Source organism: Scatophagus argus, chromosome 10 (assembly GCF_020382885.2).
Source record: "Scatophagus argus isolate fScaArg1 chromosome 10, fScaArg1.pri, whole genome shotgun sequence".
In the NCBI taxonomy this organism is placed as follows: Eukaryota; Metazoa; Chordata; class Actinopteri; family Scatophagidae; genus Scatophagus; species Scatophagus argus.
The window spans coordinates 833,837-847,500 of NC_058502.1; the positions used below are offsets into that span (position 1 = coordinate 833,837).

General features: G+C 48.2%; 1 protein-coding gene and 1 long non-coding RNA gene across 4 annotated transcripts in view; one reads left to right on the plus strand and one right to left on the minus strand.

Moving 5' to 3' along the window:
• Positions 1–184: 184 nt before the first annotated feature.
• On the plus strand, positions 185–9,805 carry LOC124065746. 2 transcript variants are annotated; one of them, XR_006844486.1, is made up of 6 exons: positions 185–367; positions 2,544–2,637; positions 3,187–4,044; positions 4,190–4,387; positions 8,379–8,614; positions 9,596–9,805. It is a non-coding gene; the product is annotated as an uncharacterized LOC124065746 (long non-coding RNA). The 2 variants fall into 2 exon arrangements; XR_006844487.1 differs by having other exon boundaries at positions 9,635–9,805.
• The window catches only part of LOC124065745 (echinoderm microtubule-associated protein-like 6), a 47,199-nt gene continuing 36,609 nt past the window's right edge, over positions 3,075–13,664 (minus strand). Inside the window, exons 27-45 of one of the 2 annotated variants that reach the window (XM_046401435.1) lie at positions 12,807–12,895; positions 12,375–12,551; positions 11,799–12,033; positions 11,533–11,659; positions 8,674–8,752; positions 8,457–8,586; positions 8,070–8,168; positions 7,440–7,460; positions 6,783–6,956; positions 6,390–6,598; positions 6,067–6,224; positions 5,827–5,941; positions 5,556–5,744; positions 5,198–5,370; positions 4,917–5,079; positions 4,509–4,612; positions 4,174–4,327; positions 3,962–4,062; positions 3,075–3,735 (exon numbers count right to left, since the gene is read on the minus strand). In XM_046401435.1, coding sequence (XP_046257391.1) covers positions 3,711–3,735; positions 3,962–4,062; positions 4,174–4,327; positions 4,509–4,612; positions 4,917–5,079; positions 5,198–5,370; positions 5,556–5,744; positions 5,827–5,941; positions 6,067–6,224; positions 6,390–6,598; positions 6,783–6,956; positions 7,440–7,460; positions 8,070–8,168; positions 8,457–8,586; positions 8,674–8,752; positions 11,533–11,659; positions 11,799–12,033; positions 12,375–12,551; positions 12,807–12,895 — 2,522 coding nt within the window. In that variant the 3' untranslated portion in view covers positions 3,075–3,710. The remainder of the gene's footprint in view (positions 3,736–3,961; positions 4,063–4,173; positions 4,328–4,508; positions 4,613–4,916; positions 5,080–5,197; positions 5,371–5,555; positions 5,745–5,826; positions 5,942–6,066; positions 6,225–6,389; positions 6,599–6,782; positions 6,957–7,439; positions 7,461–8,069; positions 8,169–8,456; positions 8,587–8,673; positions 8,753–11,532; positions 11,660–11,798; positions 12,034–12,374; positions 12,552–12,806; positions 12,896–13,664) is intronic. The other variant, XM_046401436.1, reaches the window with a different exon arrangement.

Consider the following 13,664-nt stretch of genomic DNA (forward strand, 5'->3'; position numbering starts at 1 on the left):
ACCTCCACGCTGCTGTGCTGTTTGGTCAAAGCTTTCCTCTGGCTGCTGGTCAGTGCCGCCGCTCCTCTGATCAGCTGATCTGATCAGCTGACTGGTGGTGCGTCTCACGGTCTGATCTGTCGTTCTGGATTAACCGTTTTAAAAGAGAGTTTAAAAAAGAATCTCTGTAATCCAGCTCCGCATTATGATTTCTTTCTCTTTTCTCCCAGAGTGCCTCAATTTACAAATGTGCCCTAAACGCCTCACAAGCAGATGCACGATCAGACCCGCCCCCCTCGCCGTGGGAGGACCCGACTGCTTCTGTGGTGCTGCTGCCTGCTGGGAGGCTTCATGTTGTCCGAACATCCGGATGTCGGCCTGCTCACAGGTGGGAACCAGAACTTTTCTTCTGAGAGCGCTGGTCACTTTTTGTTGGTCCGAAAGGGAGAAAAACTGATATTTTAATCTTTCAAAGTAGAGAAACTCAAGATTTATTTAAAACTGATGACTTTAAAGGAAATAAGGAAATAAGGTTCGTCCAGAGTCCAGAATGTGCTGTTTCCTCCACTCAGCTTTTGTTTGCTAATTCCTGAATGTATTTGTCAGTTTTGTTCTCGTGGTCTGTTAGAGTTGGTAAGCTTGAGTCAAGTGGAATTAATTTGAGTTCATGTGAAACCGTAAAAGTTTGAGAACAGAATTAATTTCTGTCAGTCGGTTGCTTTCTGCTCCTACAAAGACAGCAAAACCTCGTTAAAACAAAGTGCAGTGAAAATGTGTTTTTGTCAACACCGTCAAATATTTTTAAAAGATATTTCAATAATCGAATCGTTTCAGTCATTTATAAACATTTGCTGTTTGCAGCCTCTTAAATGTCACGAATTGCTGCTTTTTTCTTTGTCTTTGGGTTCTGGATGTTTGCTCGGTCAACAGAACCAACTTTTTACGGATTAACCGGTTAATCCTGACAATAACCGACGCATTAATCATAACTGCACACAACTGCAGACACGTGAAGGAAGACAGAGAGATTTAAAGCTGAAAAGATAACATTCGAGCCGTCATTCTTATGATTAACAGGACGTGAATGTGTGCAGGAAGGACAGGAAATCTGAATATCACACACTAAACAGCGTGTGTGTGTAAAAGCGTTAAATTCACTAAAGACTAAACATAATTAGCTTTTTATTGTAAAAAGTAACGAGTATTTTTGTTCCTCCTGTTCACTGCATTACCCAAACGCCACAGTCGGACTCATCGCGTGCGACGCCCTGGAAAACCAAGAAACACGGCAGCCGGTTTTCTTCCACGAGTCTCATTTAATCAGTTGTACACACACACTTAGATCACAATCACCTCAGTATAAAAACCAACCGAACTGTCATCCACAAACGTGTTTTGGTTTAAAAATAAAGTCATGCATCTGAGCATCATTTGTATTTCCATGTACAGTATGATACAAACCACGTGGACACACAACAACATCTACAAACTGATCCCAGTGCAGCATTTTACACGGTCAACTACATTTATTGGGTTTTTTCTTCTCCTTGACTTCTTCTTCTTCTCCAATTTTTTTGTCTTGAAGGAGGATCACAGCACACATGCAGTCAGCACGAACACCCTGTACATCAGACTGTCAGACGCCTTCATCTTTTATAGATTACAGGAACTCAACGCTGACTAAAACATCAAGATCAACAGTTTTATACACATTTGGTCCTTCCTTAAACTACGGCAGGCCAGAGGGCACATGTCAGTATTTCAGACTTTTAGATGGAAAGTTATTGGGCTGAAATCTGCCAAAATATACAGAATGCCCCTTTAAATTTCTCACAGCTTTACAGAGTGACTGTTTCACTGAGGATTTTCTCTGAGCTGTGACCTTTGACCCCCCCCCCCCATTAAGACTCAATCCTGTCTCTGTGAACACTTCAGGGACATCAGGAAAATCAAGTGTGTGACGGTGAACGAGTCACCAGCTGAGGTGTGTGACCTCTGAAGCTTTTGTTCTCCTTCAGACAAACGGACTCTTTTGACTCTTTGTCACAGCAGTTCAGACACAGAAAACACATCCACACTGTAGATTAGGCATAAATAACATTTAGATATTTAATATTCCTCTTGTGTTGATGTACGATCACGATGCTTTGGGTGTGTCATGTCTTTACAACTAAAAGCAGCAGCAGCAGCAAACAGAACGTTTTTATCGTCCATTTTGGATGAGTTAAAGTGTGGACATTCTCAGTGTAGCACCAGACAGAGTACAAAATAAGATCAGTAATGGATCAAATGAATTAAAAGAGCGTATGAAAATCCCCAAAAGAAGAGAACAAAGCAACGCGGGTACAAAGATTCAGAAAGGCACTTGAGTGTGATGACTTCCAACGACAGTAAAGGCTCTTTGAAATGAAAAGACTTCAGGAGGTTTCGGTTCATATGAAGCTGCATCAGATGTTTTCTCCTGGTCCAGAGTTTCCTCCCTGCAGTTTGAGCAGACCAGTGTTACAGTTTAAATGGTCCCCTCACTGTGAAACATTCTGAACATGTCACTCTTTTCCCTCCAGGGTTGTTTTTCCGATGGTGACCCGAACGTGACTGAGAAGCCGTGAATCCAGGAGTCTGATGTATGAAAACCAGAACGTGATCAGAAGACGTGAGGTGTGTTGTCGTCTGTACGGCCTTCTAAAACATCTTACTGAAAGGCAACATCAGTATTTCACTTTCATTATGGGTTTTTATTCGCACTCGAGAGATCGTCCTTGTGTCTTATGGTCTTAAACTCTGTTATTGTTAACTACTAATTATTTATTTGAATTTTAAAGTCCCAGAAAACCCCTTAAAAATTACAACTGAAAAAGCAATAATTTTAGTTTAATTAAAGTTCAGGGGGAAAAAACCTCTTCAGTTGATGACTGCTTTGATGGAGCGACTTGTGAAGGGGGGAATGTCGGACTGGCGCCTCTAGTGGTGCAAAGTGGGATTACAGAGAGGACGCCAGCTGGTTAGCATGCTAACTTCAGTAGATGTCAATGTTAATGTTAGTTCCCTTTTTGATTGTTTCAAAGTACAGCCGTAGGAACCTGTTGATGTTTCAGGTAAAACGGCGCCGATGTGATCAGATTTACCAGTGACTGCTCTGCGCGCACTGATTTAAGACCTGAAAACGTGTGAACTCGCCCTTTAACGGCGGGTTTCCTTTCATTTAAGGCTCACGTTGGGAGCGGACGCCATCAGCTGACTGGGATTCATACGACACGACGACACGCACTCACGTCTGTCTGAGTTTTCCACATGTGACTCCTGGACAGACGAGACGCCGAGCTGCTTCGGACGCTTTTTCTTTGGGAACATCTGAAATGGCGTTGTGTGTTTGGTCACGTGGTCATCGGACGACCTGGAGGTGCGGTCTGTTTGTCACGCGAGGACGCCGACCACAGCAGCGACGCACCGCGAGGCCGTCAGGGTGGCTTCTAACTGGGCAGGTCTGTGCTTCAGTTCAACCAGGGAAAACATCTGGTGCTTCTTCCTGTTCAGAGTCACTTCCTGTTCCTGTTCGTGATTGTAGTTTGAAGCCAACCAGAACAGAACTGCAGCAGCGAGTCTCCAGCTTCCGAACTCTGCGTGACAAACTGAGGCGCGAAGACATTGGGGTCGCGGGTTCGATTCCCCCTCGTGGTGGCTGTTAAGGCGCTTTGGAGAAAAGCGGCGCCGGGCGGCGGAATCTGAAGCGTTTACAGGCATTTCCATACGAACACGCTGCAACACAGAAACAGATGGGAACAGGTTAACATGACGAACCCAACGGCGCCCCCTGCGGACGCTCGTTTACAGGAACAAAACTTTATTCGTACGTCGTGCAGAGACGAGTTTACGCCTTTAATATCTGCAGACTGCAGAACAGTTTAGTTTCTGACGTGTTTCTGGTGTAAACTGTGGAATTCGAAGTGAGTGTCGGCCTGTTATTGATCAGCGATCGGGTCACCTGCAGTCGTCTCCTCCCGTGCTGATCACGTATTTGTCTTCGTGGGAGAAGCGGATGTTGGTCACGTGAGCTGAGTGGCCGAGGTAGCGTTTGTGTTTGGCCTGCGGACGGGAAACTTCCTCATTAGAAGATCGGTGGTTGATTAATATGATAATTATAAAAGGATGTAAATGTGAAAAGTGATTGAGAACGTTAAAATGTCGGTGACTCACAAACTTCTCTGTGCAGGGGAAGTCGAACAGTTTGACCAATCCGAAGTCGTCGCCGGTGACGACGTTCAGGCCGGCGTGAGACACACACGCACAGTTGACTTCAGCTTTGTCTGCATTTCGGGGCCAAATTCCCAAAACTTCATCTCCCAGGATGCTGAGGGAGGAAGAAGACGAAGAAGAAGAAGAAGAAGAAGAAGAAGAAGAGGTAAACCAGGTAAACACTACAGATGATTTAAATTTAAATCTAAATGTTTCAACTCCCGCAGCTGAAGGACTCAGCAACATCAGCACGCAGAACAAACACAGTTTTACTGTTGTGTGTGTGAGCGTGTCACCTGGTCCAGGTTGCCCAGGTGATTCTGTCGATGATGGCCTGGTCGCTTACCAACTTCCCTGAAGGAACCTCAAACACCTGCCGCTTATAAGCTCCTGTGGACACCTGCATGACACGAGTCAGCAGTGAGAGAGTGTGTGTGTGAGTATGTGTCTAAATGTGTGCTTGTGTGTGTGTGTCTGTGTCTGTGCCTGTGTGTGTGTGTGTGTGTGTGTGTGTGCGTGTGTCTGTGCCTGTGTGTGTGTGTCTGTGCCTGTGTATGTGTGTATGTGTGTCTGTGTGCCTGTGTGTGTGTGTCTGTGTGCCTGTGTGTGTGTGTGTGTGTGTCTGTGCCTGTGTGTGTGTGTCTGTGCCTGTGTGTGTGTGCCTGTGTGTGTGTGTCTGTGCCTGTGTGTGTGTGTGTGTGTACTTGTATGTAGCAGCTGTCAGCAGAGAAGTCGAGCTGCAGGATGAATGCTGGGATGTCGCTGCAGTAAACCAGTCGGTTCAGACTCGGTCCTCCGCTCACATCGTAAACATCCACCGTGTTCTCAACGGAACCGACCGCCAGCATCCGCCGGTCCGGACTGAACCTGCGCACACAAATCCCGTTTTGTTATGCGTGTTGGGTTTCACGTCCTGCGACTTGCCAGGCCGAGTCGCTGTGGTGTTTGTTCCGGACCGTTTAGTCCACTTCCTGCTCCGTCTTACCGGATGTCCTGGATGGCGGCGCTGCGGTCTCGTTTCTTGGCCCACATCTTCAGAGAGTTGGTGAGGAGGAGGAGGAACTCGCCGTTCTTCATCCCCACGGCCAGCATCTCTCCGTCCGCGCTGTAGCTCACACACCGAGCCGCGTGGCCCACACACACTTTGTTCAGCAGTTTCTGGAGGGAAAAGGAGTTCGAACACTCGACCGACACACACGTTTGGAGCCGAGAGAACACGTTTTATTTGTCTAAAATCTTTGCGGATTCATGTTTTCTTTGGTGCCTGACTCAGCTCCCCAGTCCTTCGGTCCGTAGTGAACCAGGCGGGTGGTGGTGCTGTGTGTTTCTGTGTGTGTGTGTACCTTGTCGGTGAGGTCCCACAGTCGGATGGTGGCGTCGTCGCTCGCCGTGACGCAGAGCTCTTTCACAGGATGGGCGGCCAGACCCCAGATTCCTCCCCGAGCGTGACTGTCCAGCAGCAGGTTGGACGCCGCGTTCTTCTCCCCGACCTCGATGATCTCCCCGTCCTTTGTCCCCACCAGGATCTTACCCTGAGGAAGAGGAGGACTGATGAGGAGGACGGGGGGTAAGGACGAGGACTGAGGCGTGAAGGGGACGCTCAACACTCCTCACCTTGCCCCTGCAGACGGATCGGACGCACTCCACCTGCTGTCCCGTCTCCAGCTGGAACGCCCGGCAGCGTTTCATCTCCTGATCCCAGAGCTTCACCGCCCCGCCCTCCTTCGTCCTGACACAGAGGCACACACGCACACACACACACACACACACACGGATAAATCAGGTCGCTTCACCTGGAGAAGAACAGAACATGTCAGATTCATTGTGATTCCTGTTGTGACGTTTGTCACTCACGGCCTCTCTTTGCCGCCGGTGACGATGAGGCCGTCCCTCAGCGTGGTGTACATGGTGAAGACCGGCCCGGTGTGAGCCTTCGCCACCACCCTCAGCAGGAAGTGATCCCGCCACACGTACACGTCCCCGTTAATGGCCCCCGTGAACGTCAAGTTGTTCTGCACACACAAAGAGTGTGTGAACACGGCGGCTGATTATTTCCACATGGCTGAATGCACTAATGATTCGATTTCTGACTCGACTGATTTGTCTGTGTGTTGATGTGATCAGAGACCTGCTGCCGTCTGATCTCACAAACCACAATCAACGAGCAGCGAACTCACAGCACCGAAGGCGACCGACAGCATCGTCTGCATCCTGCCGTCCTCCACCGTTCCCACCACGCCCTTCTTGTACATCAGAGCGCCGCCGGCCAGCGTCCAGAACTTCACGTGTTTGATTCCCACCGACACAAACTGGGAGTCCGAGTCCGGACGGAACTCCACCACGAAGATCCGGTCCGGGTGACCGGCCTTACTGCACACCTTGGAGCCTGCAGCGGAGAGACGGTCGTTGTTTCAGTCCACGTCCCCGTTGTGATCTAAATGACTCTCATTTTGTGGTGCTAACTGCTACGTTAGCCAGCGAGCCAAATCACTTAATTGTGACCCTTTGAGGCACAAATGTACAAATAATCAGAATTGATTAATTATTGACTGATCAGGTGTCCGTCTCACCCTCCTGCCAGCGCCACACGGTGATGGTGTGTTCAGGTTCCACTCCGACAGACAGCAGCAGCTTCCCCGTGGCGCTGAAGTTAACGTAGCCGACGCCTTTAGTGTGAGGACAGCGCAGGATGGACAGGGTCTGTTTACTCATCGCATCCCACACGTGGACGGAAGGAGTGGTGCCTAAAAAGCATTACAAGACACGAGGACAGAGGACATAAGGACATAAGGTGAGGTGACATAAGGTCAACAGGATGACACAAAAGTCACAAAAAGGTTGTTGGACCAAATCAGAGCAGTTAGGGGGGATCAGTGCAGCACAAAACACCCTGAGAACCAGAACCGACATCAGCACGAGTTCACGTTGTTGCGCTCATTTCATTTTTCCAACGTGTCTTAAACATTCTGCGCCGTGACAGGAAAATACGAACAGTGAACGAGCATGACGTCAGCGTTTCAGGTCGCCGCTCGTTCGTGCTGATGGACCTGAGACCAACAGCTGTGCACATCAGTCTGCGCTTGACTCATACTCAGCTGCACGCCGTTGCTGCCCGGATGCTTTACGCTGAGCTGCTGTTTAACGCTCTCACGCCGGCAGCTTGTCTCTGGGTTTCAGGGTGTCCGTTGTGGCGGGGGGAGGCGGTGGCGGTTTGGGTTTTTTTTTACCTGGGAGTTCACTGACGTCACCTGAGGTGTTGTTGTGTTGTGAGAGCGATGGTGACAAATGAGGCCAGCCAAAACACACACAAACAAAAACAAAAAGAAAAAAAAAAAAAACAGATAAAAACCTGAAGTGAGTTGTTTCAAACAGGCTAACGTCAGCCATGACAGTGAAGTCACAGTAAACTTAAATCAGGCTAATGTAGATCACACGTTTCAGCCATGATCGTGGTGAGCCTTGAACCTACGATATCTGATTTATTTGTCTTCCTGTGAACACACCATGAACATCAGCTGCTGAGGGAAACGTCTGACTCTTCAGCTGCTAAAAGCTTGTCTCTACTTTTTCCTCTGAAACTGAGATCCTGTTTTTCATTTGGCAAGACAGCAAAACATTTACTCTGCTGGACCGTCCCTCCAGTACCTCGACTCCCGCCGCAGACGCCCCCTTCACCTTGTCCCAAACTTTGTGCTTGTGTGTGCGTCTACTCGCTCAGTGGACAAAAAGTAGCGCAAGCGGGTTAAACGTGAAGCAGAGGAGAGAAGCAGGACTCGTTTAGTACAGACGAGTTAGTAGAGAAACACACAGCCATGCGGAAACACACACACACACACACACACACACTCTTAGTGTACCGATCTGTCCTGTGGCGATGATGTTTTTGTATTTCGGGTGCTGGTTGACGGTCAAAGACAGGATGTCATCAGTGTGTTCCAGGTAGAAGCTCTGAGTTCCTGCAGCAGGTGGAGACACATAAACACATCGCTCTGATCTGAAAGGTTGTGGGTTCAATTCCCACTGCAGCAACTGAACTTCCTGGACATCATAATGTTTAACTTTCATGTTGGAAATGTCGTGTAATGTTGTGTTACAGAAATCAATTAAATTAAGTCTCGTCCTACGACAAGTTCAGCCTCTGAGCATTTCACATGTCTTTTAAACAGTGAGGACAGCGAGAGGACAGACTACAGGCCAGATACGACGAGACAAAGGAAGAAACCACCGTGCGTTGCCATGGTTACCGGTGCTGAGACTGTGGACGATGGCGGTGGAGGCAGTGTGGTAGACGATGTCAGTGCCATCGTTGAGGTAGTGCAGGTTGTTACGACAATCGAAGCCCCGAAAGCCAAAGACGTGATCCAAAATCAGGTCCTACAGAGGGACAAGACACGGGAGACAGGTGAGCAGGACAGACAAACGGACAGGCTGGCTGACTGACAGACAGACAGACAGACAGACCTCCACCAGTCTCTTCTTCTTGGAGACGTTGTTCTTCTGGAGTTTCTCAGGTTGCGGTGCTGCTCGACTCACTGGAGGCCTGGAGGAACAATCAGCCAATCAATCAATCAATCAATCAATCAATCAGTCAATCAGTCAGATCCCACTGTGCTGAGAACTGCAGGACAGACAGCCGACAGACAGGTGAGACAGCAGAGACAGACAGGACAGCCTTCTGCGATGCCACGTGTACTTTAAGCAGTAATGTTTAAGATAGTATTTGTACTGACACAGTGGGGTCAGTAACTCAGTCAGTCAGTAACTACTGTTACCATGAGCACACTTAGTACACTGTAGTAGTAAAAACAAAACGGATCATACAATACTACAGACAGTAATAGCAGTAATACTAATGGTAGTATTTGTACTGGTAAGAGCTGACACAGTAGAGTTAGCAATGAGTAGCTATAGAAGTAAAACTAGCAGTGATGGTACGAGCAGCGACAGTTACAGTGGTAGTCAAAGTACCAGTAGCAGTCGTGGTTGTAGTGAAAGGAGTAATCATAGTAACTGCAGTAAACACACACACACAGAAGAGGAAGTGGACAGACAAACAGTGACAGGTGGACAGACAGGTGTACAGGTGTTACCTGGATCCTCTGGACAGCAGAGGGACAGAACCAAGGAACAGAGCTTTAGAAAACACACACACACACACACACACACACACACACACCTAACGCCTCAGAGAGACTAAACTATTAGCTAATAAAATGCTAGCAGGCTGCTGGTGCCGTCAGGCTAACATGCTAGCATTGCTAACTGTGTTAACAGGCTAACATGCACAGGAAGTTTCAGTCAGAGACCAACAGGATGAGGTTTCACTGTGAGTCTGCCTTCTGCTGGTTTTTATTGGATGTGTGGACGTTAATCATTTCCTCAGGAAGTGGAAGTCTTGTCTTTGGTCTGTTGTCCATCACAGACCAGGTCCTGTCATCTGATGAATACACACTGAATGGATCTTTATCTGCTCGTGTGTGGAAACGTGTTCGAGCGGCATGAACGAGTGATGACGAGAGAACGAGTGCGGGACAGGAAGCAGGTGATGGACGGAAGAGGGATCGCTCTCGATAACGCAAAGATGACAGGAAGTGACATATGAAGAGGGGGAGAGGAGGAGCAAACTGGGCTTTCAAATGGAGGAAGAAGAGGCTGATGGGAGGAAACATGGATTGGTTCTCTGATGCTATTAAAACCACTGCAGCGAGCAGACAGGAAATATAGAGAGAAAACCTCAAATCATGTAAACAAAATACACAAAAACCACAGAAAGAGAGCCGAGCTCCCCAAGCAGACCAGCAGCTTTTCCCATTTTTCCCTCCTTGTTGTCCGGTGAAAACCATGATGACGGATGAGGGATGTGAAGATCTGAAGGATGAGATGTTCCTTCATGTGGATCCTCCTGGCACATCCGAAAGCCACCGAACGCGCACGTCAGGACCCTTCAAACAGACGCTAATCCCAAACATAAAACACCACCAGCGGCTTTTGTTCTGGCCTTGAATTCCCGAAGTCTCGATAAGAGCGACGTGTTCACGGTGAAGAATCTGTGGAGATCACATGGTGTCACGGCCCCGACAGCCACGTGCACAGTAAGTGTCAGGTCATACTTACTTGACAATGCCCTGCCTCCAGGGGAATGCAAGTGAGAACACAACACAGATGTTAAGAGCTTCTACAGGCCGGACAGCAGCTGCAACGTGCAGGCAGTAAAGGCACCACAAAGGGACAAAAGCAAGCGTCTCCTTCAGAGACTCCTTCAGGCCTTTTCCACCGCAGGAAATTCACAGACCGAAACCTGAATGTGAACTCATGAAGTACTGCCTTGTGTCCCGCACGTACATCACATTCACACGAGTCCTCAGACTGAGAAATGATGACAAAGCTCAGAGTTTAACTGTCTCAGACCGTCTTTAGTCAACTTCACGTCGCTCTCATTCGGTTTTTCCAGGAGGGCGGGTGGGGAACCACTTAACAAGGACCGTCGAGCTGATAAAAATTCATTTCCTCCTGAAACTCGCCACTAAAAGTGCAGCCTCACAGTGAGGAAGAACCTCTTGGTGACGCTCACATTAAACTCACGTGCTGCGCTGCTAACGTGGCGTCTTCACGCGACGCAAACCTCCAGTGCTGAAGCTTACACTTAAAGATTCGCTCCCTGAGTGTGACGTGGGCTCACGAGGTCACTTCCTGTGGCGGAAAAGGCCCACCTTTCTGGCTGCGCTGCTGCACATTTACACAACCTGTTAGGGTTGACGTGCACGTGGTGGCTCAGGCGCATAGCGTGGAGGAAGAAAACCACCGACTTTTACTATTTGACTGTCACTTCGTACATGTTTGCCAGTTAAAATAAATTTGAGCCTTCAAGGTGGCCCTTTGCTGTTCAGTGTTGTGAGGATAAAACTTAGCGACAGTGAAATTTTAACACGTGTGATGTGCAAACACACAGTGAACTGAGGCACAAAGTTCTCATCATGCAGAAGCCTGAGCATGCATGAGATGCAAACACACACACACACACACCCTGTAACCACTGACTACACATAACGTCTGATTTCTGCTCAGGTCCTCTCAGTGTCATAAATCAAAAAGCATAAATGCCGACGGCTGCAGCACTCAGACTGTATCAACGCTGCGAATTTAAGAAGCAGAGTTTTAATAAGTTTAAGGCTGCGCTGAAAACTTCCAGAGAAACAAACAGTCACCACAGGGGGGCGCCAACGTGCAGGGCTGTCTGCTGCAGCTTTAAACTCAAACAATGAATCTGTTTAAAACAACCTGTGGGTGTGCGTGTGCGTGAGAGTGTGTGTGTGTGTGTACCTCTCCTCTGCAGACATTTCCTTCAGCTGTTGGTGAGGTTTGGTTCCTCTCATCTGTCTCAGGCTGACAGCGTACAGTTTAGTGGTGTAATCCACCGTCTTCTCCCAGGCAACGTCACTGTCGTAGCCTTCACACACACACACACACACAGTTAGAGCTCTGCGCCCTGAGCTGAAGGTGGCTACTGAACGCCGTGTGTTTCAGGCGTATGTTGTCAGACTCCAGACACGTTCAAAGCAGCTCAAAGTAAAAACAGAGACGCTCACCTCCGTCCTCCTCGATGTCGTCGTCCGACTCCTCGCTGTCCACGGGCGGGCGGTTGTCGCGACACAAAGGCCCCTCCCCCTCTCCGCTGACCCCACCTCCTCGCTCCCTCGCCCAGATCATCAGGGCGGTGTCGGCCCCGCCCACCGTCAGCAGGGCGCAGTCGTCCTGAGCCCAGCGGACGTTCGTCACCTGCGCGCTGTGGCCCAGGTAACGTTTAAACCGAGCGAACTGACCCTGAAGGACGAAGGCGGAAAATACACACACACACATACACAAGTGATGCAACGACGAACAAATACTGCGGCCCGAGTACAAATACTGCATCCAAACTGTACTTTAATTTAAGCAGTGAAAGTACGTTTGGTTTGCTGTTGTGTGTGTTTCTCATTCTGTTTCTGTTCTCAGATCAGTTAAAGGAAGGAAACAAAGTGGAAAACAAAGTTAACAGGAACGTAAATAAACAAACAACAAAGAAAAGAAATTTAATTCAACAGGAAAGAAGTAATGAAGAATGAAGGGATAAAGAAAAGAAGAAAAGCTTCTGTCATGCTCGTCTGTCTGTCCGTCTGTCGTACTCGAACAGGGAAGCTGAACAGCTTGAGGAAGCCAAAGTCGTCTCCGGTGGCGAGCAGCGTCCGGTCTCCGGCCAGCGACGCCGCGTTGATGTCTGTGATGTCACTGTGGGTCGGCCAGATCCCCTCACAGCTCGAACCCAGAACGCAAGTCCAGCTGGACCACTCGATCCGCTCCAGCTGCACACACACACACACACACACACACGATGAGGTGGACAGCGCACACACACACACACACACACACACACGATGAGGTGGACTACACACACACACACACACACACACACGATGAGGTGGACTACACACACACTCACACACACACACGCACACACACACACTCGTGCGGAGGATGAGGCAGACAGTGCGCACACACACACACACACACACGATGAGGCGGACAGCACACACACACACACACACACACATACTCACCTCAGACGTTTTGATGGTTTGTCTTTTTCCTCTTGGAGCTTCGAAGAAAAGTTGTTCTTTGGCTCCTGTGTTCACCTGCAGCAGTTTACCTGCAACACACACACACACACACACACCTCAATCGTTCTCTCAAAAATGAGATTCATGAACAGTGGCGGTCCTAGCCTGAATGGCGTCCTGGGCGAACAGCCCCTGTGGTGCCCCCCCGCACGGGCTCACACCTCCACCAACCCAAAGAGAACATCGGGTGAAAAGTATGTATGTATAAACTTTATTAAGATAGAAATACAATAAAACAAACTAAACATTAAACAAGCAATTTAAAGTACACAACCATAAATATATGCAAGATATATATTGTTTTTAAAGTGCTTTATCAATAAAGCTGAATTGAATTGAAAGAAAATACACATTTCATATCACAAGCATAGAAAAGCACAACAAAGAAATAAGGATAATTGAATATAAATAACAACAATAAAAATACAAGTCAAAATACACAAATCCTTCACACACACAGAACTAAAACCTGACCCTTCTGGTGACAACATCTCCCATTAGGAATAAAGAAATCTGATGCCACCTAACTCGGTCCTGATGCTGTCAGTCAGAGGTGATGGCCAGTCTGCAGGGTCTGTTGAAAGAGGCTCCTCCCCAGTGGAAGATGAACTTTGTGGGGGTTCAGGCATTTCTGTAGAACAGCACATTTGATTTGGCACATTATTCAAAGCACACAGCAGTGGAACAAAACACGGTTTTAAGAAATAGCAGAACTGGATTAATCACAACTAACAGGAAAAAATGTGTACAGGCAGGTAAAATCCACAGATAAAACACACTGCTACTTCTATCTTCACA